Source organism: Syngnathus floridae, chromosome 20 (genome assembly GCF_059516105.1).
Source record: "Syngnathus floridae isolate MCC-2025c chromosome 20, RoL_Sflo_1.0, whole genome shotgun sequence".
NCBI classification, from domain to species: Eukaryota; Metazoa; Chordata; class Actinopteri; order Syngnathiformes; family Syngnathidae; genus Syngnathus; species Syngnathus floridae.
Genome location: NC_142432.1, coordinates 5,205,371 through 5,230,688, shown reverse-complemented (window position 1 = coordinate 5,230,688; position 25,318 = coordinate 5,205,371). Strand labels below are relative to the sequence as shown.

At 51.4% G+C, this 25,318-nt stretch overlaps 6 protein-coding genes across 10 annotated transcripts in view; 2 read left to right on the top strand and 4 right to left on the bottom strand.

Annotated features, from left to right (window-relative positions):
- Positions 1–297: 297 nt before the first annotated feature.
- ptchd1 (patched domain containing 1) lies at positions 298–6,342 on the bottom strand. 2 transcript variants are annotated; one of them, XM_088364001.1, is made up of 6 exons: positions 5,190–6,342; positions 4,510–5,106; positions 4,401–4,439; positions 3,251–3,932; positions 1,997–2,670; positions 298–1,920 (listed from the first exon to the last, which is right to left on the bottom strand). In XM_088364001.1, the coding sequence occupies exons 2-6, from the start codon at positions 4,951–4,953 to the stop codon at positions 817–819; spliced, it is 2,943 nt and encodes a 980-aa protein (XP_088220127.1). In that variant the 5' UTR covers positions 4,954–5,106; positions 5,190–6,342; the 3' UTR covers positions 298–816. The 2 variants fall into 2 exon arrangements, with proteins under 2 accessions (XP_088220127.1, XP_088220128.1); XM_088364002.1 differs by lacking the exon at positions 4,401–4,439.
- Positions 6,343–6,663: 321 nt separating this feature from the next.
- Positions 6,664–13,544, bottom strand: phex (phosphate regulating endopeptidase homolog, X-linked). 2 transcript variants are annotated; one of them, XM_088364006.1, is made up of 25 exons: positions 13,397–13,544; positions 12,874–13,067; positions 12,511–12,654; positions 12,290–12,443; positions 10,994–11,050; positions 10,766–10,927; positions 10,618–10,701; positions 10,318–10,544; positions 10,043–10,111; positions 9,729–9,845; positions 9,564–9,647; positions 9,347–9,489; positions 9,161–9,254; positions 8,958–9,086; positions 8,789–8,890; positions 8,631–8,708; positions 8,462–8,565; positions 8,318–8,376; positions 8,174–8,228; positions 8,017–8,084; positions 7,816–7,946; positions 7,304–7,369; positions 7,139–7,243; positions 6,991–7,067; positions 6,664–6,846 (listed from the first exon to the last, which is right to left on the bottom strand). In XM_088364006.1, the coding sequence occupies exons 4-25, from the start codon at positions 12,426–12,428 to the stop codon at positions 6,744–6,746; spliced, it is 2,253 nt and encodes a 750-aa protein (XP_088220132.1). In that variant the 5' UTR covers positions 12,429–12,443; positions 12,511–12,654; positions 12,874–13,067; positions 13,397–13,544; the 3' UTR covers positions 6,664–6,743. The 2 variants fall into 2 exon arrangements, with proteins under 2 accessions (XP_088220132.1, XP_088220133.1); XM_088364007.1 differs by having other exon boundaries at positions 12,511–12,633.
- A 127-nt stretch (positions 13,545–13,671) lies between these two features.
- Positions 13,672–17,746, bottom strand: mbtps2 (membrane-bound transcription factor peptidase, site 2). The gene is made up of 11 exons (XM_088364009.1): positions 17,487–17,746; positions 16,823–16,971; positions 16,618–16,756; positions 16,436–16,539; positions 16,229–16,356; positions 15,392–15,510; positions 15,144–15,324; positions 14,868–14,965; positions 14,600–14,801; positions 14,411–14,486; positions 13,672–14,311 (listed from the first exon to the last, which is right to left on the bottom strand). Exons 1-11 carry the CDS (start codon positions 17,559–17,561, stop codon positions 14,089–14,091), a joined length of 1,494 nt encoding a protein of 497 aa, XP_088220135.1. The 5' UTR covers positions 17,562–17,746; the 3' UTR covers positions 13,672–14,088.
- smpx (small muscle protein X-linked) lies at positions 17,626–21,602 on the top strand. 3 transcript variants are annotated; one of them, XM_088364013.1, is made up of 6 exons: positions 17,626–17,742; positions 18,321–18,415; positions 19,772–19,820; positions 20,366–20,452; positions 20,533–20,694; positions 21,124–21,595. In XM_088364013.1, the coding sequence occupies exons 3-5, from the start codon at positions 19,785–19,787 to the stop codon at positions 20,686–20,688; spliced, it is 279 nt and encodes a 92-aa protein (XP_088220139.1). In that variant the 5' UTR covers positions 17,626–17,742; positions 18,321–18,415; positions 19,772–19,784; the 3' UTR covers positions 20,689–20,694; positions 21,124–21,595. The 3 variants fall into 3 exon arrangements, with proteins under 3 accessions (XP_088220139.1, XP_088220138.1, XP_088220136.1); XM_088364012.1 differs by lacking the exons at positions 17,626–17,742; positions 18,321–18,415 and adding an exon at positions 18,871–18,978 and having other exon boundaries at positions 20,533–20,690; positions 21,123–21,602; XM_088364010.1 differs by lacking the exons at positions 17,626–17,742; positions 18,321–18,415 and adding an exon at positions 18,872–18,978.
- cnksr2a (connector enhancer of kinase suppressor of Ras 2a) overlaps positions 19,873–25,318 on the bottom strand; it is an 18,701-nt gene continuing 13,255 nt past the window's right edge. The window contains exon 24 of the mRNA XM_088364000.1: positions 19,873–20,414. Coding sequence (XP_088220126.1) covers positions 20,367–20,414 — 48 coding nt within the window. The 3' untranslated portion in view covers positions 19,873–20,366. The remainder of the gene's footprint in view (positions 20,415–25,318) is intronic.
- Positions 21,888–25,311, top strand: klhl34 (kelch-like family member 34). Its single transcript, XM_088364008.1, has one exon. It carries the CDS (start codon positions 22,695–22,697, stop codon positions 24,468–24,470), a length of 1,776 nt encoding a protein of 591 aa, XP_088220134.1. The 5' UTR covers positions 21,888–22,694; the 3' UTR covers positions 24,471–25,311.

Genomic DNA, 25,318 nt, shown 5'->3' with positions numbered 1-25,318 from the left:
GTTCAAGTCATCCGTAAAGTGAAGCGGACTGAAACGTGCTCAAGGCCAGGGCGCCGTGACGGGCACCGACGGCTCGAGTGTCAGCCAGCTTTTGTTCAATGCCATCAGACAAAATCGGATCAGCGAGCGACCTTTGCTTCCGAAGGATCTCTTTTCATTTCGGTCCTGAACGTTGTTGTTGTTGTTGTGGTCGTCGTGGCGGTCTTGTGTTGCTCCTGAGATTTAAAACGCGGTTTGCCGGCTTCGATTAAGATTAAGGACTAAATCGGGCCTGAGCAAAGAAAGTGGGGCGAAGCATTTTGAAATGAAGTTAGCTTTATTTTACCGAGAAAAACGTTGCAGTTGGAAAGACAACCAGAGCAGCTTTCAATCACTCTGACTTTATTCGTCCGGCATTTGTATTGTGATACGGCTGATTGGCTCCTCAGGTTGTGACCGATAAGAACACTGAAACGAACAAAAGTATTGGGACTCCTACGGGAAGTGAAAAGCAAACGTGGAGGAGTGTCCACCTAAAGTTACTTCCAAATTCTCTTGATGATTCAGTAACTGGGACCGTGCTTTATGTATTGCAAACAAAGAAGGCCTCGGAAGCAGATAATTGTCTAAAATGTTCTTGATGAGATGGGTTGGCGTGGAGGTTCCTATTATTGATTGCAAGGTGCGTCCCAGAACTTTTGTCCACGCGGAGCGGCGCTCAACTATACACAAACAGTCGGCAGCAGCTGAACGATGAGATCGGCCGTGCCTGAGCTCGGCTCTTTGGTCGTTTGCCCGTCGCCATGGAAACGCTACATCCAGCTCCTCCATCCAAGGTCAGACCGTGGTGATTTGGTCGACCACCCGAGTGCCGTCTTCCATCTCCAAGCACTCGGCCTCCTGCCGGAGGGCGTCGCCGGAAGCGGGCCGGCGGGCTCGGCTTTTGGAAGGCGGCAGGAAGGTGAGCAGGGCGGGCAGGAACGCCAGCGCGTGCAGGGCGGAGCATCCAGCCGTCAGCACCAGGCAGCGGAAGAGCGTGCGCGTCAGGTTGGAGCGCACCGAGCCCACCGGCGCCAGGGCGGCACCGTAGCAGAGTAAGGCTTGGAGTGAGGGCACACCGTGCCTCTCGAGGGCCACTCGCACCCAGCGGGTCCTGCCGTCGCCCCGGCCCGCCGCAAAACCACACAGTAGCGGCCCGCTGCAGTCGGTGGCGTGTCCCAACGCCAGGATCAGGCACATGACGGACGCGCAGTCCAGCTCCACGCCCCACAGGCTCATGAAGCCCAGCACGCCAAACTGCACCGAGAGCAGGGTCAGCCCCAGCCACACCGACACCAGGGGCTCCACCAAGGCCAGGGAGGACAGGCCCAGCAGGAAGAGGGCGGCCAGGAGGGAGTGGCGCAGGGGTGCGCTGACGGCACCAGCATAGCGGTCCAGGTAGACGAAGGACGGGTTGAAGACCAGGAAGCGCACGCGGGAGGTGAGCGACAGGCGCCGCAACGTGTCCAGCAGCACCGACATCTCCTCCCGCTTGTTCTCCGTGGTTTTGGCCACCAGGAAGATGCGAGACGCCGCCACCTCGGGCTCCTGGCCCGGACCCCGCTCGGCGAAGATGATGTCGTCGGCAAAGTGGGCAAACTGAGGCTCGCGTAGGAAGTCGTGGCGAAGCGCGTAAGTGAAGTTCTCCCGAGAGCAGCTGCCAGACTGGTTGCGCTCCGCCAGGTAGGCCAGGTAGGCCTCCAGCCAGCTGATCCGCCGGAAGCCCTTGGCGTACTCCAACAGGTCGCTCTGCACGGTGGCGTTCCAGTAAGGGGCGCTCTCATAGATGTAGAAGCCGATGACGGGCGAGTAGGAGCTGAAGTAGAGCTGCTGAGCGTGGGCGTACGATGCCGTGGCTGTGTCCATGGCGACCAGTGCGCTGGGGTCCGAACCCTGGGCCACCTGGCGGAAACACAAAACGGGTTCAACTTCAAACCTTTCCTTATTGAATTTTGTTGAAAAATGTTTCTTGTCTCACCTGCAGGAAGCCCATGAGTCCAAAGGAGACGTAGACCAGGTAGAGCAGCACCACAAAGGGCTTGACGTAAGTGTTGGTGATCCAGTCACCGTAGCAACGCCTCACACAGCCCAGCAGAAGGTGCGAGTCCTGGGGGCGAGCGTCCGAGGCCCGAGGCTGGCCGGGTGTGCTGGGCGGCTGGTCGTTGACCGCCCGAGGGTGCACGTAAGTGCGCGTGTGTGCCACATTGGCCGGGTAAGGGGCGTGTCCTGGGCCGTGCGGCGTCCCGGTGGCGGTCTGCGCCTCATCCTGGTAACGGGTGTACATCAGGCATCGGTACCAGGCCGGCTTGGAATCCAGCCGCTCCTGTCGGGGCACTCGTCGACAAAAACAGCCGTGCCGATAGCCCGTCTCCAGGTAGCCGGTGAAGACCAGGCAGGAGCTGTAGAAGGAGAGCATGTAGGCGTAGCTGACGGCCACGGCGAGCGCGGCCGTGCGGCAGAAGAGGCGCACCGCCTCCATGTTGGTGAGCGGCGAGGCGGCCAGGCCCAAAGTCATCAGGTGGAGCACCGTCGAGCCCGAGAAGCGCGGCATGACGTCCTCGAAGACGCTCGCCACACGCTCCTTCACGTGCTGGTCCTCGCGCGTGCGTCGCCATGACGACAGCATCTCGAAGGAGCCGAAGAGGCCGTGACCTGAGGAGGGGGGGCATTTTTATCAAATTAGGTGTAGCGTCAACACTGTTGCGATGAGCTAAATTGAACCATTAAAATGAAATATTTTCAAAATGTAACATGAAATAAAAAAATAAAAACATCCAATGCAGGTTCTTTTTTTGTTTACTATTTTACCGAACGAGATTTCCAAGTAGAAAGCTTAAAATTCATCAACATCCTGAACGATCACATTGCAGTCACTCTGCTTCAACGGGTACATCTCGCGGCTTGTGGCTTCTCCTCTGGTTGCCACGGCGACAGTGATTCCGTCATGGCACACATAAAAACCTCATTTGTACGACCTCAACACGACAAAGCACTTCACACCTCAGATGACACCTCACAGGGCGACTTTCATTTAATTTCAGCACCTTGCCTTGCTGAAAAGGACAATTTCATTCGCATTCTCCCCAAAAAAACACGTCATGGCTCCTCAGTAAGCCGCAGTGATGTTCTTTGCAGAGGATAAAGAACGGATGTCTGCAAGTACTGCTGTTATCTTTCTTTCTGTTTCACAAGAATCACGGCTACAACCGGAGACTAGCGGTCACTCACTCACCCAGCATGACGAAGGGAATGCCCAAGTAGGTGGAGTTGTAGGTGGAGCCACTGAGGTTGAGAATCCCAGCGGCCGTCAGTCCCGCCAGTGTGACGGAGAGCAAGGCCAGCGTGCCCAACCAGGGCTTGGACCGCACGCAGTCCCGCATGGAGCAGCATAGGATGGCCAGGACACCGCACAGCCCCAAGCCGGCCAGCAGGGGGCGGCGCGCCAGCACCGAGGACAGCTGGAAGTCTGTACCGAGGGACGACGAGGTGGCCGGGTAGAGGCCAAGCTGCGGGTGCAGCGCCGCAAAGTCCCGCAGCCGGCCACAGAAGGCCTTTTCCCATTGGCCGGCCACGCCCTCCATCAGCCCGCCTCGCGCCTGCAGGTAGTAGGTGAGCTGGAGCGCCCGGGCTGAGCGCACCCCCTCGCCGTCGGGGCCCCGCGTTTGCACGCCGCCCAGCTGGTGGCCGATGTACGCCCGGCGCCCGCCGGCCAGCTGTGTAATGGGGTAGCGGAGCGTCGGCGCCGAGCGGTTGGCGGCCCGGGCCGAGCGGATCTCCTCCAAGGCGCCGATGATGTCGTCCACAATGCACGCCTTCTTGTCGTCGGGAAGACACAGGTGCGAGAAGGAATAGTTGAAGCTGTCGGGGCTGCTCGAGGGCACCGTCACCTGCATCTGGTAGATGAGTCTGTGCAGCTGGCGAGAAAGGAACGGCGTGCCATTAGTCGTGAATGACAAAAGTAGTGCTTTGGCACCATCTCACTAACTCGAGGGAATGACGCAACCTTGCCGGCAAGCTGAATTCTGGCCGTATTTGTGAGTTTGAGTTTTTGAAGCCTTCTCTCGCACGTTTGGGGGGTTGCAAGCATGTTGACAACATCCCTGTGCAGCTGCCAACAGCCGCACGGTTGCCTAGCAACAAGCTGGATACGCTCAACTTTTTCCTGCTGTTCCATTACCAGTTGCCTAATGTTGCTTTTCATTTTACGCTCAAATTCAAATTGGCTTTCCGCGTGAGCTCATTTGTCAATTTAAATGAAGTCAGTGTGGGGGGGAAATACCAAGACTTTTTAAGATAAAAAATAATAAAAAGACAATAAAACCTCTTCCGCAAGATGCGTTTCACTGGCCTATATTGGGGAGAGAGATACTGGCTATTAATACCTCGGAAAATGGGTGGCTTGTAGTCTGCGCACTTGTCCACTTGCAGAAGACAAACGGAGGGTTGAGACTTGAGAGCGGGTGGGCGTGGGGCGGGGCCGGCGGCTTTTACCTTGAGCACGGCGTCCAGATTGGGCGGCTCCAGCAGGCTCCCGCGCCGGGCGGTGACGATGACGCGGCCGTAGCGGCCGGGCGTCTGCAGGTCCGAGTAGAGGGCGTGCTTGGAGTGGTTGATGGGGAAAAGGCTGTCCACCAGGTTGCCCTCGATCTTGGCCAGGCTGTGCTTGGGCGCCAGCAGGCTCTGCACGTCCTCCTCCACGCGGTAGCGGCTGAAGCTGGCGCCCAGCAGCACGGCCAGCAGCACCGGCGCGGAGGCGAACAGCACCGGCTGGCTGGCCACGAAGCGGCCGAGCGCTCGGAAGCCGCCGCTCAGGCCGGCGTGCAGCGCCTGGCGCAGCATGGCAACGCGCGGCCGAGGAGCCCCCAGCGGGCCACCCAGCGGCCCCCCCAGCCTCTCCCAGCCGGCGGAAAGCCCCGAGGCGGCGCCGAGCTGCATCAGGGGCGGCCGGGCGCATCCGAGCACGCCCCACTTGTCTGCATCTGCAATGCGGGGAGGGGGCGCGGGGGTGTGCTCACTTTCTTACTCCCGGAGCCACCGGGAAGGGTCTCGGCTTGGTCTACGGTCCTCCACTCATCCGTCAAGAAGTCTCTTTACAAATTAGATCGACAATTAGGTTGTGAGTCATGTCGCCAGCTAGCGCCCCCCGCCCCAACCGGCCTCCATCCGCCTACCTGATGCTGCAGCGGGCATCCCCGCTTAAGACGCGTCTTCAGATCTACGTACCCCTCTGGTAAGACCGAGATATGATATCTGCACCCCTAAACACTCAGTTCAGCTCAGCCCAGCCAGCACGGCGCCGCTGTTTAGCCGTCTTTGCACGCGCGCGCGTGTGTATGTATGTGCGTGTGTGTGTGTGTGCACATGCACTCTCCACGCAGGAGGAAAGATTTCAAAATAAGAGCCTCATTGACAACGACAAAGCGAACCAAGTCCAAAAAAAAAAAAAATGATGACAGCATTAATACAAGTAAATGCTCGGGTTATAGGCACGTGTGCGCCGCACTTAAATTTAGAAACATCCGATTAAGTATCTAGAGCGAGACCATGACGACAAGGGGATCATTTTCAAACTCGGTGACACCATTATGGTCCATTACAGCTGTCCAAGACAGAAGGCTGAGAAATGGGCGGGGCCGGCTCAAAATTTAATTACAGGCCGGAAAAGGCAGACAGGGAAACGTGCAATGTGACAGAGAAGGCAAAAAAAACATCTGGGCAGTTTTCTTAACCACCCAACACCGAACAAAAACAAGTGATGTTAAATACAAACAATTGTTCTGTTGTTAAACTCTATGACTGTATTTCAAAACATGCATAGTTTGAAATTAATCGAGTGCTTCTTTCGCGGACCACTAGAGGGAGCCCAAGTAGCCAAATTGGCGCACTGTACAAACTGCGCCTTTCAGAAAGCCGCTGCGGCTTCACACTTTGAGCTAAATAGGAACAATTCTCAGCATTTGCTTTCAACACCAATGGCTGAACATGGCTTATTTACACACACACGCACACACACACACGCACGCGCAGGCCAATGGGTGGTTTTGCTAATTAGCGCTTGCCGCTGCAATAGCCGCCAGGGTTGCCACAGATGCAGCCGAATAACAGCGATGCCTGCTTGCCTGTCACTCAGAAATCCCATTTGGGTGACCCTGATAAGAGCGACGTCACAATGAGTTGCCATGGCAACGCTGGCATCCATAAGGGTGAGACAATGCCTATAGTATGTGTGTAATGAATAGCCACTGCTCAATAACAGAGGTCAAAATAAATGGGGGGAAAAAAATCCTTGGTCTAATATCTGGTCAGGCCTGCAGGGCAACATGTTGTTAAGCAGAATCTGTAACTTGTTATTGATAAAATAATTCATAAACGGTGTCATCTTCAGTTCACAATGCTGCTGAGTCAGTTGCCATGGCGACATGTGCATCACAGCTCCAGCTGCTTCTGAGGTAACTATTTGCACAACCTATCTAAAATTACAAAATCACATTTATTTTGGTCATTGAAAAATACATAAATAAAAATACAAATTTGATTTTATCCCCCAATGATTAGTCTCAGGTTAGTATCAAGTAAAATATAGGTAACGCAATTATACGATCGTACAGTGATGACTTCGAAAAGTACTTGGGTAATAATTTCAAATGAGTGATTGATTTCTTCATTTTCATCATTCGTGAGATTTCAAATTTGCTTTTAACAGGAGTTTCACAAACAAAATAAGGTCACCACACTCGACAGGACTGCGCCCCTCTGTTCATCGCTGACGAGTCGGGGCAGTTGAAGGCCTTGCTGAATTCAGGAAAGTTACTCATCGCTCCGATCACCCTGGCACAGGGGGAAAAAAATATCTATTATTTACTTTGCATGGCGGGGAGGAGCTCAATTTAGCCTGGGCTGGAAGTGGAAAAGAAGGAAAGTCCAGGGTAGGTCTCCTTCTCCTCACCGCTGAACTCCCATTCATACGCTCACCTGTATTTTGGCGGACTATGCGCCCCACTTTGCACTTGGTCCCTGGCGGCCTCGGCTCTGAACGCGTTGCAGCGGACCTGCGGGCACAGCACGAGCAGATCAGACCCCGCGCGGTGCTGACGGCCGCAGAGCTTGCACGCTTGCTTACGTGCGAGTAGCTCAGGAAGAAGAGCTGGTTATTGTCCAGTCCCACGCCGGGCAGAAGCGGCTCCTCCGCACCTCCTCGGTTCTCGTCCACCCAGCGTCGGTACGCCTGAGGTGGAAAACAACAATCGGACCTGCATCTGTGCCGCCTGCGCTAACGTGGTCGTACCTTGAAGGCTTGTCTCATTCCACCGTTGTCTGCGATGTTCTCCGCGAGCGTCCTCTTCCCACGGACCTGCAGATGCGACAGTCCTCACAGCACTTGCGATGCTAAATGTTTTGCATTCTGTCTTTGCATTAAGCTGAACTTTTTTTTTGGAAATAAAAAGTGTAAAGCCTCGTTTATTGCCAAAAATGTTCTCAAACTTCTACTTGTTGTGCAGTAAATCGAGTTTGCCGCGGCACTCTTAGAGCTTGTATGCTCCAGGTGAAGCTTAAACCTATTTCGGGTCACTCGTAAAATGTGTTTTGGCGTCCTCTAGTGGACTATTAGGGCATTGCAGGAAAAAGCACCAAATTTTGCAATGGCAAAGTAATGTCGTTTAGAATCTGACGACTGAGAAGCAACAGCACAAAGCTCCCGCTGTTGGGGGGGATTAGGGTTAGCTGCTTCCCAACAACTACTTTTGGAATTCTGTAAATGATCTTCAGATGAGAACTACAAAAGAAGAAAGTTCTCACATTTAATCCCGCCTCCTCCCAGTAGTAGTCGTTGTACTGCTCCACCATGCACTGAGTCTTGTCCGTGAAGGCCGCCACCGATGAGTTGCTCCACCACTGGTCCAGGTTGCCATCCTTGTCATATTTACGGCCTGGCCCGGCCGGCGAGGAATAGAGAAAAGGCTCCGGTTAAATCGCCAGCTGGCCGGCCTGCGTACTCACCGTTGCTGTCGAAGCCGTGCGTCAGCTCGTGGCCGACAATCACGCCGATGGCGCCGTAGCTCAAAGACCTGCAAGGGTGGCAGAGGATGGTTTAGTCCGCCGGTGCTATCTAGTGCCCAAAGTATGTCTGCTCGGAGACGTCTAACTAGGGTGTCACCTGGGATAGTCCTTGCCCCAAAAGAAGGGCTTCTGAAGCTCGCCGGCAGGGAACCCTGAGGTGACATTTTTTTTAACACCAGAGATTGCTTGGCCAAGTAAAATCTACATTTCTCTCAGTTTGGTAGACAAAACGAATCCTTACGGATCTGGTTGGTGGAGGAGCTGTAGAAGGCGTTAACGGTGGTTGGGTTAGTGAACCACCTGCAAGGCAAAACAAAGGCCCGGCAGCTCCGTCAAGCCTCCCGTTCCATTTGGCAAAACAACAGCTTCGTCTTTTACGGCTCACTCCGTGCGCGGGACTGTCTTTCGAAGCCAGGCCACGTCGAACTCAGCGATGAACTTCAGCGTCTGCATCACGTTGCCGTAGTAGTCGTTCTCGTCAAAGTCCAGCTGGAATTCGCCGCAATGGTTGGTTTCCGCAAAACCGCGACCGTAATAGGAGGCGGAGCACTGACCTCCTTCAAGTCCTGGTTGAGGTAGGTGTCGTTTAGGATGAACTCGGGGTAGCCCACTTTGGCCAGGACGGCGTGCGCCTGAGGCACGACAAGGTGATTTCAAAGCATCGCCCAGAAGGAAGCAAAAAGAAATAAGGAAGCTCGTGCGGAGCGCTCACCTTCTCCACGGCTCTCGTCTTGGTCGCCTCGTCCATCCAGTCGTTTTCTTTCTGCAGCATGTCGATGAACGCCCAGCGAACGCCGTCGATGAGCTCGTCCATCTGCCGAGAACGCGAGAAGCCTTCACTCAAACCGTCATCATGAGCGAGAGAAAGACAAAATGCCCACCATGTGTTTCTTGTCCTCCTGGAAGTGGTTGTCGACAAAGAGGCGACCCATGGCGTAGCGGAGCGAGTTCTCGACGTAGTTGATGCACTTGTCCCAACGCGGTGTCAGAGAAGTGGTTCCCGTGGTAACCTGCCAAACCAGGTCACAAGCATCAGCACGAGCGGGATTCCTTGCGGTCTCGGCGCGATCGGAACGGCGCCGACCCTGGCGTAGTCCAGATATCGGTAGAGGAAACGGCGGCTGAGGGTGGTCAGCTTGGAGAAAACCACTCTCCACTGCACGTAGTTAGCCACCGTCCTGTAGCAAGAGAAAGAGAGAGACATTCATGAACCTCCTCAGTTGAAGGACTCGGCCATCACTAGGGACAGGAAGTCCCTGCATGCGTCTACCTCGGGTGGGTAACGTTGAGGAGCTCCACAAGGTCCCGCAAGTACTGCGGCGCCCGTACGATGACAGGTTCAGAGGAGGAGACCACGCGTGATGGGTCGCTGTCGGACTCCACCACCGACTTGACCAAGAACAACCAGTCCAGCTGAGGGAGGAGGAGCTCACAATTTAGCGAGCAGTGGGGGCAAAATATGCTCGGACCAAATGAAATGAAGGTACCTGCGGTATCTGGCGTTGAAGTCGGGACAGCGTGTATCTGTTGTACATGTTCTCGCTCGTGCGGTTCTCGTAGGGAATGATCATCTGTCCCAGTGAGAGACAAAACAAAAGATGTCTACGTGTGTGTGTGTGCAGCTTCTGATATATTGCTCGAGTTTTGTTTACATGAGCTAGTTTGGTCTCAAAGTTTAGCACTTCCTCCATCTGGACCCGCGCCGCTTTCTGGGGAGCACCCAGCATCACGGCCGTGTCCACCATCAAGCTCAACAAGGCCGCGCGGTACTGCACACACACAAACATGTTACATTAATATATAAAAAGTCTACACACCCCTGTTCAAATGCCAGGTTTTTGTGATTCAAACAACAAAGGCAAAACATTTCCCACCATTGACCTCACATTTATAAATCAAAAAATTGTAAAAAAAAATTGGGGAATTGATTCAACCTCAAATAATCCAAAAAAGTTCTTTAAGTTACCGTCTGTGCAGCGGAGGTGTTGGTGATGTAGTCCTCCCTCGACGGCAGACACAAGGAGGCCTGATCCAGCTGTGAGAAAAAAAAAACATCTGGAGTTTGTTTTTAATTTCACTGGAGCGTAAAACAGCAAAAAAAAAAAAAAAAGCAGCTTCTTTGACAGTCCATCACAGTCCACATCACACATGTGAGTGCACTTGGTTGCTTTTACCATCTGGGGGAGACAAAAGTCCCACAATGCACCTGAGTCTAATTCGGTTTGACAAAAATGACTCCACCTTGATGATGTATATGGAGGAGTTCTTGTCATCGGGGGAGACGAAGATCCGGATGAGGACGCTCTTGCTGTGCTGGTTCCTGACGCGGGCCAGCGTCCGCAGGAGGTTCCAGTCTCGCTCGGACCAGCGGAAGTCACCGCCTCGGCCCTCGCCCAAAACGGGCCAGCGGAAGTCGGGCTCCTGCAGCGTCCTCAGCATGGGCTGTGCGTCCAGCTCCTCCAGTAAACCTAGACAAAAAAGAAGCAAGTGTGAAATCTGTTGCTGACGATTTGGTTCGGCGTCATTTTGTGTGGCGCTCACTCTCGTTTATGCAGGAGCGGTAGAGGATCTTGGCCTTGGTCACCGCCTCTAACTCGCCGGCCTCAGTGGGAGCTTCCAGTAACTCTAGGAGACAACAACTTTGAACCTCAACATATTTTGGACCCCCCCTCCTCCTCATGCCGAGCACCTTTGAGCCGCATGTCCACCTGCTGGCGAAGCCACGGGTAGATCCCGTACGTGGACGAGTCTTCGGGAATGGGATTATTCTCAAACCAGCCGCCGCAGGAGAACATGTAGAAATCCTCGCAAGGGTCCACCGATTTGTCCATTTTACTTAGAACGGCTCCAGCTAGAGAGATATCATTACATGGGCCACGGAAAATGTAGAAGAAAAAAGAAAGGGTGTTGCTCTCACCTGCCTCGATGCATTCCGGAGTCAGACAGAACTGCTGCTGTTTGCTTCTTTGAGAAACTGAGGGCAAAAAAGGTCATGATGGGGACGAGACAAACTCAAGGCCACGGGTGTCCCCGATGTTTCCCGACTGGCCAGTGATTCAAAGGCTTGGAGGAAAGCCTCGCTTTCTTTGAGCCAGTCTTTGCAAGCCCGTCAAGAATTCAAAGGACACCAAGGAGACACTGTGAACTTCCGTCTCAAGCTGGCGACGCCTCATTTTGACAATTTCCACGCTGCGTGAACCCGCACGAGTAAATTGCAAGAAGCAAAAAACGGAACACTCGGCATTCTTGTGTGCGGCGGAGGAGCCGAGGCTTGGCTTTGGAGTGGGCTTGCGTAATTACACTTTGGCGCCGCCACAAGAGGGCGTGACGCGCGCGTGCACTCGAGCGCAACGCTTCAAATCTTGCTAAATATACCAGACAAGCAAAACTGTTTGGGATGATGTGAGTATTGCCCTAGCCGCGAATTTGAATGTCATGGCCGTGTTGAAAAACCGCAACTTCCCCAAGGTGACCCGCAGCAGTTCTGTACTTTGTCGGGTAAAATTAGACATTTGGTTCTTGCCCCAAAAAAGGCATCATGTTGTTTAACATGCCCGGATGTCCAAATGGGGCCAATTTTGGGCTGGTGCTAGTATAGGAAGGCAAAATGAGGTCAAAGGGCAACTCGAAGGATGCGGCCTTGGAAACTCAAGAAAAATGGCTGTTTTTAGACATTTCCTGCTGAAAAAAATTGTTTTCATTTGTTTTAAAGTAGATTTGTTAGTATTTAGTTTGGAGAAAATGGGTTGTTTCACTTTAGTTTCTTTAAGGTTTGGGCGAGTGATAGATAAAAAAAAAAAAGTTGAATTCTCCACTGAGCAACAAAAACAAAGAAATAGTTTTAGTTATGTTGTCAAGATGAAATTTTGCTTCTTCAAGCCAAATCATTTTTTTATTTTGTCAATCTTTGATGTAGGTGTTCAGCAGCTGTTTTTGGGTTTGTTTGTTTCAAGGCAGTTGAAGGCTTGAAAACATCCCAGAAGCCAAATTGCAGTCTTTGCGTGTTTCTCCCGTCCCAAAGGGCCTCCCGGGCTGAGTGAGTTTGGGAGAGGCCGGAGCGCAGCGCAGCGTATGCTGAAACCTTAGAGCAACCAGAAATAGACCCACACCAGCCAGGACCTCACTTGGGCTCCCCATGTGCACTCCGCAAATTATTATGCACCGTGAGGGAGAGTGTGTGTGTGCGTTCGGGTGTGTGTCGGGACTCACTCACCCACAATGAGCGCAAGCAGCAGAATCCCACAGAGACAAGCGCACACAATCAAGGCAATCCTGTACCGCCGGCTGTGGCCCCGTAAGGGTTTGCCCCCCGCGCTGCCCCCACCGCCACTCAAACGTTCCGCTTCCATCATTTCCAAGCTCGCACCCTAATCGGAGAAAGAGGCCGGAAATATCAGGATGAGGTAGAACTTGATGGTAAGAGATTGCACTTACCTTCTGGTCTCTCTGCAGCTCCTCCAACTTCTGATGGGCTCTTCAAGCAGCCCGCCCCCTCCTGCCGTCACTCCACCCTCCCGGTGTGTGTATGCGTGTCAGCTGATGATCGCCTCCAGCAGACTTCCAGCAGCAGATGTACGTCTTACAGTGACGCAAAAGATGCTGCTCAGCAGTCTTTTTTTATTTTAGAGAAGCGTGCCATTTTCAAACTACTCACACTACATAAATTATGGTATTTATTTTGTATAATTTTTATATTTTTCTCAAATATATTTACCAACATCATCTGTGATTTTTGTATTATCCCCATTTTTGCACATTTTATTTTTTATATTAAAAGTGTTTCATTTTTATTCATACCGTCCTTCACGCCCGCACGGCGTCCATCGAATCCCGCGACACAAAGCTTTCCATGATTGGACGCCCGGCCGGGCCCGGCCCAGCCCAGCCCAGCCCAACGCAGCCATCTGCTCATCCCGCCGCAGGGAAGAACCGTTTCCACACGTGCTCATTAGGGTTTGGGGCGCGGGCCGCAGTGTCCTTTTATAGACTTCCTGCGGAGAAAAAACAAGTAGTGGTCATCAATCTTGAGCGTGCGGCTCTCTCGATGTCGCTTATCGAGATCACGCGATAAGAAGGAAACTTGATGAAAGGCCACTCGCAACAAAAGCCAAATGAGAGCTCATGCAGGATTAGTTTTTTGTTTGATTAAATATTTTATCTTTGCTAAACATTCTTCTTTGATGACCAAATATTATTTGAGCAGTAATTTAGTCTATTTATTTGGTTCAACATTTTTTAAATATTCAACAAGGCCATGAGAAAGCACATGGAGAGTTGCAAAACAACCAAACGAGGGCGTTGAAACGCTTTGGGTGCCAACCTTGGGATTTTCGAAACTCCATCAACACCTCGTTAGTCTTCCTGGTCGCCTCCTCTCCACTTTGGCTAAACACTCGGCAGGCTGCTGTTAGTGCGAAATGAGCGAAAACACACACTTCGAAAATACACGGACTGGGATGGATGGGTGGACCTTCGAGTCTTATCCCAACACAAACAGTGGCATCCTTCAGCGTCGGCGAGCGAGCATTTTTTAAGGCTGTCAACAGGAGGCCGGGCTACGCAGAAGCGGCACCACGAAATCAACAAGTCTCAGCATTTGTCATCCCTTTGGCATCACGACGGCCGGCAGCACTTTATTGAAAGATTTGAAGACGGATACACACTCGGACGGGCGAACGCTTCCGCCGAGGCGCTTTTGAAAATTAAAGCAGGGCCAGAAAGAATTCCAACGCGCTCACTCGGTGGGAACGATTTGATGCGATTTTGTAACGTATTATACTTGTGAAATGCTGGATCCAACCAAGATGAAAAGAAATTTGAAAAAAAAAATGTCACTGAACAGCCACGATGGACCTCCTCGGTTCCAGTAAAAAAAGCCTTAAATGAAATTTTCATCCTCATTAGATGTGCTGGTTCTTTCAAGCCAACCTTTTGATGGTCCCGTGCGGATGAGTTAGAGTTTCAAAGGCAAACCTGGGGGGGCACCACGTGCTCCCTTCCCCGGTTTTGGACTTATCGCGCCGTCACCATCCACAGGCCCAGCGCCACGTTGGCGGCCAGCAGGGCGCTGCCGGCCAGCAGCAGGAAGAAGCCCAACAGTTCGCGCTTGCGTCGGTCCGGCACGGCGCCAGCCAGCGCCGCCTCCAGCAAGGCGTTCAGCATCCACTGGCCGTCCAGAGCAAAGCACGGCACCGAGTTTACGACCGCCAAGGCGCCTGACAGGGAAAACACGTACCTGGGAGGCGGGGCCATAAGGAATGCACAACTCTAAAATATTTTTCAGTACTTGCCTGTCGCTTTGGCGAAATCAAAAGGGCCACAGGAAAAAGGATACTTGCAGAATGTCTCCAAAAAGATAGGTAGGTCCAAGTGGAGGAAACCAAATCGGGGCACAAAGTTGGTCAGACTCACTGTGAAAGGGGGGGGGGGGGGGGGGGTCAATGTCAAACGTTTGGTGCTCATTTCAGGGAACGGCTGCGCTGAAGCCCTTCTGAGCATCTAAACAAGGACGGAGTCTTCGTACCGGCGTGCTGGAGATGCGGAGGGTACCCCACGAAGAGCATGGGAGCGTTGGGGGGGTGCGCCACCCGGATGAAGCGGGTCTGGTTCTGCAGGGAGGGCGTAACGCAGACGCCGCCGCCCTGGCCGGTGTGAGCGTCGCAGTCACGATCGCTGTGGCACACCCGCGTGCCCGTCACCATTTTGCGCACCGGCATGCAGGCGTACTGCAGGAGGAAAAATATATCACCGTGTCAAAGCCGAGAAAGTCGCCAATTCACTCAAGTCTTCACCTCTCTCTCAGCAGCGGGCCCTTTCATGTAAGAGAAGCAAAGGTCCGTCAGGCTGTTGTTGCTGCAGCAGTCCAACGTCCCGTCCAGCCGCTTGAACGCTTTTGGCGAGAAAACAAAACCCATTACAATTCCAGCAGGTTTCTTCAATCTGCTCTTCAATCTTGTACAGAAAAAGTGGGACAATTGCTTCTTTTAAATTAGAAACTGTGTGAAGGAATTGTAAAATTCAACAGGGCTGAGGGTTGAAAAAATTTGCTGTGATGAGCCTGCACCAACCTCGTCCGTGGGCCCAGCTGGGCTGCAGGCTGGCAGTCGGCACGCAGTAGCCCGTCTGCGGCGCGCGGGCGAGTCGAGACAGGCAGCTGTTCCAGTCATCCACCCCCGTGACGTCACACTCCTCCAGGCCCGTCACGATGTCCCCCACCGAGAGGCCCCGGGGCCCGTCGGCCGCCGAGCCCTGACGCGCACCCACACCGACATTGTCAGATTTACCGCTTTGGATTCTCGGGAATATTTGCACCCACCTGCGCCACCTCGGTGACTAGCGCCCCGCCGCCGCTGGAGTACAACGGGAACAGGAAGAGCGGCAAGAGGAAGAGCAATGCCAGGGCCACTATGCACAACACAAAATTATGCCACACTCCTGAGGAGAAGACACACAAAAGATGTTTAGGAAAGCAAAGCAGAGCTTTGCGCTCAAAGGCCATGTTTGACAACAATAATTAAAATGTTTTCAATAATATTGTCATAATCGTATTTAATCAATCATATTTAATCAAAGATGCTGACTCAAAACATAAAATATTGAGTTTACTATTTTTTGCTTCTTATAATAAACTGTTTCACAAAATAAATGAGTAGAAAAACATTATGACTAAATTAATACAAATAATAATTTTATTATTTCATTGCATAAATAAAAATGACCAACTAAAATGTCTAAACAATGCAGGATGTCAATGGCACAAGAAGGCTGGAGTTTTTCTTTCTTCGATCATCCATCCATCCATCCATCCATCCATCCATCCATCCATCCATCCATCCATCTTGTATACCAGGAATAATATGGGCAGCCTTTGAACCACAAGCACAATATCAATAAACTTGTTTCGTAATGTTTTGGTAGAACAGTAAAACTATTTTGGAATTATTTTGGGGGTCTTTTTCCTTTTGGGACCAACGCAGCTGCTTACAAGGGAGGGGGAAAAAAACAGGGGAATGTGCAGCACATGCTGCATCTGTACACAACGGGACCAAATCATCTATGCTGGTTGCAGAAAATCACGCAGAAGACAAAAGCATCAACAGCCACTCTTTGCTGCCCTCCGCAGGCTTCAATGAGAAAGAACAATTTTGCTCACCGGCACAGAAGATGCGCAGCTGCTGGGCGGGCGACACGATGTTGAGGTGCGTCGTGAAGAGGTCCACGAAGGCGCCGGGATACACCACGAACACAAACACGCCAAAGCCGTTGACGCGCACCTGCTCCCTGCGGGCACACGGGTTGAGTTTTGTTTGCTCGACTTACTTTGACTAACTGTGTATGGTTGGCGTGGCAACAGGCGTACCTCAATGCCGCCACGGCGTGGCCCAGCTCGTGTATGATGCCGCTGAGCAACAGCGCGAGGAAGAAGTACGCCAGGTGACTCGTGGGTAGGTTGACACCAGGAACCTGAAGAACATCATTGTGTCTTCAAGTAAAATTCATTTAGTGATGATTTGCTCCAACTGATCTTGCCAGGACACGTACCACCACCTGCAGGGCCTGCTGGGCTCCCATGCGTGGATTGTCTGTGGTCATCTGAGCGAGGGTCCCCTGCAGCGTCTTCACCAGGAGCACCGCCGACGCCAACATGGCCGCCACACCGAACACCAGGCCGCTGTTGAACCTGGAGAACCACAAAGTCGCGCTCCTCACAAAATGCAGCTCACCCCAACGAGAACGCGTCACTCACCAGACGTAGAGCGCTCGCGGATGAATGCGAGCACAGTACGCAAACAGTCGGTTGAAAATGGTCGTCTGCCATCTGATGTGGAACGGGGACAGCGTCAACCCTCGCCTGGCCAGCCACGACTCGTAGCTGATCCGATGAGTCGGCGACGACTGCGAAACAATGTCACTTTTCACCACAAGCATTTCTGCTTGTTATCAACAGATCGAATGAGCTTTTGTCTCAATTCAATAAGATAAAATTGTAGCTTTTGGCAACGTTAAATATTTTCAGTAGATTTTTCAGGTTTCTACACTTGTGTTGTTTTTTTATGATGACTTTTCCTTGCTACATTAGAAAACAGTCTCATTATTTTGTTTTCTACCTCCACCAAATAAAAATGACCTCAAAATGGGTATTGACTCTGTCGTAATGTGCCGTAATTTTGCCTATTTGTACTTTCTAAGAAAATGAGTATAACCAGTAATTTGTCTTGAGTCTTCTTTTAATACAAGTTTACGTACTCTTAGTCATTCACTACCATTGACGACTATGGACGGCAAATATCCATTTTAATTGGGCTGGCACTGAAAGAGTTAATTACCGGCGTTGAGTACTTATGGTCGCCTGTTGTGGTTTTTAGTTTTAATTTAGAGCACGTTTGTTGTGTTTTTGTTTTGTTTCTTACGCGGAGCAGCGTGTCCGCTAGGTACACGGCGCACCAGCCGGCCAGGACGCACACCAGCAGGGGCACGGGGATCATGGTGCGTCCGCAGCTCCGTCACACAATCAACCGCACTGCACCGCCTCCATGGCTGTCTTGCAACCGCCGCGCGTCCGTCCAGCTATATGAAAAGACAAAAGCTCCTCAAGTCCTCCATTGCCTGTCTGCTTTATTAACACACAGTTCCGGGTTGCGTCTCTCCTTTACTTCTTCGTTTAGGGTAAGTGCAGGTGAACAGTTCGCTACTGCCACTTAGAGTCGAGCGGCGGAACTGCGCCCACAAGTTGCGCTGAAATCAATATTTCGGTTTTTTGTCATATCCATCCATCCATTTTGAACCGCTTTATCCTCGCGAGGGTTGCGGGCGTGCTGGAGCGTATCCCCGACAGCACTTTCAAGACACATCTGAAAACTGGGCCAATATTTTTTTTTAGTCATTGATTATATCAATAAATAAGTACAACGGTGTGGTGCAATATATTGTTTAGAGATGATTTGTTTAAAATAAACAAAATGGATTTGCATCATTATTTTTATCATTCAAGCCATATAATTTCTGTGCCATCAACCCAACAATTTTGTTGTATTGATTAAGTCATTTTTTTACTCAGTCCATTTAAATTGATATTACTTATTAAATTCATAAACAATAAATTAACTAATCGCAAAAGTTAAATACATTTGTAATTCCAAAATGATTGATAAATTCATTCCAAATAATAACAATAATAATAGAATCCCTGATGGAGCACAAAGGTGCTTTAAAAAAGTCACTGTTCTTTTTTGACACTGCAACAGGAGGAGGAGCCAAGCCTCTCTCCCAACCAGTGAGAAGAGGCTGAAACGGGTCAGGTAGCCGAGGAGGACCTCATAGGGAGCATAGCAGCGAGGAGGTAAGAGGGCACACACGTCATTCACGCACCTTTTTCTTATGGCACCGGTATGGATGGCCGTACTGAGCAAGTGTGTGTGTGTCTGTGTGTTTGTGTGCGAGCTGATACGCAAGTGTGTGTCCGTCCAGAACTAGGCCGGTGCCATTTTAAGATTAAGAGCATCCTAGCAATGGGATCCGAGCTGAAATCATCATGTTTCCCAATGAACTCTGGTTTTGCTCCTTCACCAGAACGGTTTGCCCTAACTTCAGAAACAGCAGAGTTCCACGCTTGAACTATTTGTCGTTGTGTGTGACACCATGTGTGTGTGTGTGTGTGTGTGTGTCTGTGTGTGTGGATGGAAGGCAGGTCCCTTCTGTGTATCACTCGTCTATTTATAGTGAGAACAAATCCCAGATATGAGAGGAATCCTGCCGCCACTTAGGAGAGAAGAGAGAAGAGAGAGAGAGAGAGAGAGAGAGAGAGAGAGAGAGAGAGAGAGAGAGAGAAGAAAAGAGATGGAAAGTTAAGAGTGTGTCAAGTCAGCCTCGCTTCAGTCAATGCAACTTTTGTGTCGCCAGAAGGTACGTTACGTCTCATTTGGGTCTTGCTGTTTGGCACAGCAGGCCGTCGGCTGCCAACCTCACATGAATGTTGCATGTGTGCGTGTGTGTGTGCGTGCGTGTGTGTTTGTGTGTGATACGGGATGGACAGCAAAGTGTGTATTGAGTGTGTATTGTTGTCGCACGATCAAAGTGACGTGTAGGCTCTCATGTAAACTAGATACTAAAAAAAAACATGCATGTCTGAGGTCCAAAGAATTCGCAATGATTCGAAAAGCACTCTGTGAGCAAAAGTATTGGGACACCCACAGGAAATGACACTAAAGAGTCGCTCGCCCTTTTGCAGCTGCAAGAGCTTTCATTCTTCTGGGAAGACTTTCTACTCACTTTTGGACGCGTGGGTGTGTGAGTGTGTGTGTGCATGCGTGTGTGTGTGTCTTTCACATCAAATCCATCCTTTTTTGGCCCTTACTTTGTGAACTGGGAACAGAAAAGGAAAATTGTCAAACAGTTCCCACAAAGCTGAAAGATTGTCCAAAGTGTATTCTTGACAAAAAATACTATTCAGGGCTAACTTTGGGCTGTGGTGGAATTTCTTCTTGATAAATTGATTGTCTGAGTCTATATACTGCATTGAGCATTTCATTGTCCTCTCATCAATGATGCACGCGTCGGTTCCTTGCGATCCGCCGCTCCGCTCGAGCGTCGCTAGGCAACCGAAATGCTATCCCGGGACGGAGAAAGCCCATGGAACGTGACGCACGGTGTCGCATATCCACGCCTAATGTTTGTAATCTCTTTCTACTACCTTCAGGTCAGAGGAGACTATGTCTAAACCTTCATCCAACGTCAAGGCCCTGCAGGTAACAAATGCCTGGATGAGCCCTAAATGCTCAACGCTGTAAAAAGAGTCCATTTGTGTGCGTTTAAGTCTTTATTGGTGAAGGCAAGTGCGCATGAATTGCAAAGAGGCTTTGGGACTTTAAGTGAGGCGGAGCGCCGACGCATCATCAACTATGCAGAGATAGAATATTTGCTTGGATGTGTTGGGATGCTTTGTCGTAGCCCGCTTGTGCTCCTTTGCTCATCTAACCATGAGTCGGCAAAACTTTCCTCCCCTTCTGTCATTTACAGAAGAATAGCATCGCAGCCAGAACGCAAAAGTACAATAAACACAAAAAGCATTTTTCTTCTCCTTTTTAAAAACAAAGCGGTCCTCTGTTAGTCTTTGGTTTCACCCAGCGGAATGTTAGGCGGTGATTGTAAACAGCACGCGGCATTTATTGAAGCAAACATGCGGCGGATGGACTCCTCCGCTCCATCCAACGCAAACTCGGACAAAAAAATCTGGAGGATTGGGCGTCAAGGCTCGAGGTTATTTTATTGGCTCGTTCTCGACGTCCGTCAGGCTAATCTGAACATCCCGATGGGAGCTCTGCGTCCGGGGGCGGGACATCCTGTGAGGAGGAGAGAGGAGACGGGAGACACGTGCCAGGTAAGACATTGTGTTCGGCGCACAGATCTTCGCTGAGTTCAGTGTGGTGCAAATGTCCCTTCGGTTTTGATCTCCCCCAGGCCAGCTCGCCGACGGAGCAGCCAAGCGATGCCGCGCACCCGCCGCAAGAAGAAAAAAAGAGTTTGCCCGGCGCCGTCAAACTGCCCGGCCCGGCCTTTAACCTCTCGGAGCTGAAGAACGTCAAGAGCGAATTACGCGGGGTCGGCAAGGAATAGCACGAGGTGAACACATTTCTGCAAAAAAAAAGATCCAGTTTGGTTTGTGAATCCAAAATCCACTTTTGACAACGCCGTCGATCAAACATGTTCACAAAAATGTTTTTGCGTTTCAAATATTTTCATTTTTGTGCAACACGTTTTCGCGTGGCACAACATGTGAGTGTTTCCACCACAAGCTAAAAAGGGTCGACGAAATGCGGGGACATTGAGCTCCGCACGGCGGCGGTGTCGCTCGGCTCACTAGCATGAAGCGTAGGCAGCCCGGCTGAGTCAGGCGCTATTTATAGCTCATCAAAGTGAGCGTGTCACAGTCAAGTGTGTGTTTTGGACCTTCTGCTGCAACTAAATAAGGTCAGGCCAAGCATGAGAAGAGCTCGGCGGAGACATCAGCGTGTGAAATGTCTGATGATTGTTTTTTTCTGTTCATTCAAGCCAGCGTCCAGGCGGTGAGGGAGGACCATTCATCCATTTGCTGGTTACCACGGCGATGCTCCGAAAACCACAATCTTGGACAAAGTTTCGGTCGAGGGTCACCCAACCAAAATCCGCTTCGTCCGTTGATGTTTATCTGCCGCTCAAATCAATTGCGATCCTTTTCGAGGCGGCGCTCCAAACAAACTCTGAGCGTGTTCACCTCATTTGAGTCTTTGGGCCGATCATGATCAATCGCAAGGACAATTTTTTCTTCCGTTCTTTTGAAGAGCAATCGACTTTTTCGCTCTAAATGGCTTTTTCGTGCTCAACTTTTGTGCTATTTTTGTGTCTTTATCAATAAATCATTTTGGTTGAATAGCAATCAAAATGAAGTCGGGTTTTGGGCCTGAGTCAGCAAAAATATTTCAATGGACCCTCGCTTGTATGCTCTCTTAGCTTCAACCGTTCGGCCTTTTTAATGAGGTGGCTTTTATTTTGTTTTCAATTCACTTTGTATTAATGCGATGGTAGTTTTTAATAGTTTTGAGAAAATCGTAAGTCACTGTATTGCTTCATCGTGAGTTCTTGTATTCCATCTCCTTTATGGTGTCGCGAACTGTCGTGTTTACTTTTTCTTCAAAGGGATGGCTTTAAGCTCCTCCTAAAGCTACAAATCCATCGTGTTCAAGTACCATACACACTCATAGGTGTCCTATCCATCATCACTCCACATGCCACACACACACACACACACAAATAGAGAGAGGGGGGGGGCAATGCGGAGCAGCTGTATCTAAGTTTAGCCTCCATCAGGTCATCGTGCAACGCTTACATCCACGCGGAACAATCTGACTTTGTGTGGCAAGGAAGGAAACGGCCATGCAAAGAGGCGTGATGCTTATTTATGTGTTCAAGTGGAATGAACATGCACACCCTTGGATTCATCTCTGAGGGCGGCGTGCAACTATTCAGAGATGATAACCATAAATCACAGCCAAGTGGAAATGGCAAGTGCGCAATGAAACAAAGTCACTTTCATGCGGATGACCGCATCGTGACATGTTGTTGTTCCTGCATCAGCAAGCGAAAAACACACAGACGGCTCTGGGAGCTCCCCATTAATCAAAAGGCCATAAACACGGTGAAACCTGATAAAGGGACCTGATCTCTGCACCAAAATAAGCTTGCAGGCTTAGCATCCCTTGTTGACCTCCTTGTCGCGACACTGGCGCCAAAATATGTTTGATGCTTGACTCCTTTGAGCTAGTTGTTTCTATTCCTGTCACCATGGCGATGAGAGCACCTAAGTGCCTTGGCCAGGGCGACCTTGGATTCTGACGGGCAGCTGCATCTACCAATGAGTTCATCCATTGGGATGGACACTAAAGCCTGCCAGACTGGCTCCCTCCCTCTGCGTGTGGTATTTGGGCGATACTCCCACCCCGGGCGCAAACCAAAGGGCAGCGGACAAAAAGCAAAGGCTCACATTCAGGACATCACAAATCCGACAGGAGCCTGTTGGGTGGGTGTGTTCCTGCGGAGGTCATCCGTTGAATTTTTGACTCGTCCAGCACAAGAGAATAATATCAATGGATAGCTACTCCATCCTCTACAGCTCGTCCCACAGGACGGAGCTGCTCGCTCGCTTCCAACGTCTGCGCTCGGCCGGGAGGATGTGCGACGTGGTGCTGGAGACCGGCGACGCCTCCTTCCCATGCCACCGGGCTCTCCTGGCCAGCTCCAGTGAGTATTTCTGGGCCCTGTTCGGGGAGACTACGGCAGAGAGATCGGCAGGTTGCGTCAGGCTCCCGGCTCTAACGCCCGTAGGCTTGGATGTCATCGTAGACTTCCTGTACTCAGGTTGGCTCAGAGTGTCGGCGAGCACGCTTCCTGATGTTTTGGAGGCGGCGAGATACCTACAGGTGGACACGGCCGTTTCCATATGCGAACGCTTCATTGTGGATGAGCTCGGCACGGAGAACTGTTGCCTCTATGCTAACTTAGCAGAGCACCACATGCTTCCAGATGTGCTGGAAGTAGCTAACTACACCATCGCCACGGAGATGGCCACTCTTCTGCGAGAAAGACGGGACCATCTCCTGGGCTTGAACGTCCACTCCCTGATGGCGGTGTTGGATGCCGAAGAAATTCCAGCAGTGAAGGAGGTGGAGCTGGTGGAGCTGGTGCTGGATTGGTTGGGTGAGAACGGGCCCCTCCCGCCGCTGCAATCCAATCAGTTGCTGAGCCGCTCGCGCTTCGGATTGATCGCTCCCGAGGACCTCGCACGCCTTAGCCATGCCAGCAAAGCCATGGGCACCCCTCTAATCAGGAGTCAGGTGACAAGGGCGCTGGAGTACCACAACGCAGGTTCGGCAAGGCCAATTAGGCAGAACAAACAGTCGACGCTCAGGGCGGCCAGTCGTGTGCTACTTGTCGGCGGGGGCTCGAGTCCAGATTGTCCGGAGCAGCAGGTGTTGACGTTCGATCCCCAAACCAGGACTTTTGCATCCCTTACTTCCTGCCTTCCCCTGATACTAAGGAACCACTGCGTATGCTCCTTGGGCGGCTTCCTCTTTGTGTTGGGCGGGGAAGCGGTGACCCAGGTGGACGGGAAACCGGTTGCAGCAGAACCCTCCAACCAGGTGTGGAGGTACGACCCCCGTTTTGAGTCTTGGCAGCGGGTAGACGCCATGTTGCAGAAGAGGACCAAATTCGCCTGCTGCGCCACCGCCCAGGGCATCTACGCCATCGGGGGGCAACACACACCCGCCGATGCCGACGCACCCGCCACGCTGGCTTCCGTGGAGTTTTACGATTTAGACGCGGGGGCTTGGAGGAGGAGACCACCTATGCCCACAGCGCTCCACGGCCACGCTTGCGCCGAGCTCGAGCAGAACATTTACGTGTCGGGTGGTCTCTCGGACAACATCGGTGTGGACTTGATCCTAGGCCAGAGCCGATGCAGAAAGGAGGTTCTGTGTTGGGACAACACGGGCAGATTCTGGAAAAAAGCAGCACCCATGTCCGTCGGGCGGTTCGGACACCGCCTGACGAGTGTCCACGGTCACATTTACGCCCTTCTCGGAATGTACGAGACCTATTGCGAGATCGAGCGCTATGATCCGGGAAGAGACCATTGGACGCGCCTTCGGCCGCCGCTCACCGCTTCGTTTGGCTACGGAATGGCGGTAGCACCGACCGGGAACATCCTGGTGTTCGGCGGGAGGAAATGGAGCAATGGGCAGGAGGTGGTGCTGAAGAGCGTGCTGGAGTACGACCCCAAGAAAGACCACTGGAGGGAGATCTGTCAGCTTCCGAGACCCCTCACGGGAACCGAGTGTACGTTACTACCCGTGCCTGACTAAAGCCCAAAACAGGTAGCTCGCTCGCATTTCACGTACATTTTGCCGCTAAGATTAGGAGCTAGCTAGCTAACTAAGCCCCAGTTGGTTTGTTGTCTCAGTCCTGGATGAGGATAGCTGGGCATAAACCGTGCAAATATATCCTCTTGATTTAGCCAAGTCTTGTCACACATAGCGACAATTGAGCTGAATTTGAAAATTCCATCCCCTTTTGTTTAAAGTCAGCAAAGGCCCGATCAACAAAGGCCTTGAAAAGGCAATCCTGGGTGATTATCCTCTGGAGTGGGAGGTAGTAAGAGAGAGTTTTCCTCCCCTATGTGCTCAATATCCAGGATGGCAAGTTCTTATGTGTCAACAACACGGTGGGCCAAGTCACAACATCTTGATTGGGAAATGAAACAGGATGACAGCCAATCAGGAAGCAACCTGAAGCTTGTGCTAATCCAGACACAAGTAGACTGGCGACTGGTTGTTTACTTACTCGAGGTTCCTATCTTCAGACAACGTCTCGGAGATTTGACTTCCAACTGGATTATCCTCATTGAAAGTGCAAAACGTGGATTGTTTTCTCAGTTGACAAACAGCTTGAAACGTGCACTACCGCCATCCACAGGACTGGAGTGGAACAGCGCAGACCCAAAAGCACAGGCTTGACTTTCCATCGCAGCTGTAGTCTCGAATTTCAAATGCAACATATCCAAAATCCAGCAGATACAAAGAGAACATTTATTTTACTTTCACTGCTACCTCTGGTTTGTGTCGCAGTGCGGTAACAAGCGAGGTTATCCGGGATTTACAAGCATGTCATTGCGCGTTTTTAGTTGCCCTCGGAGTAGTAAAGTCAATAACTT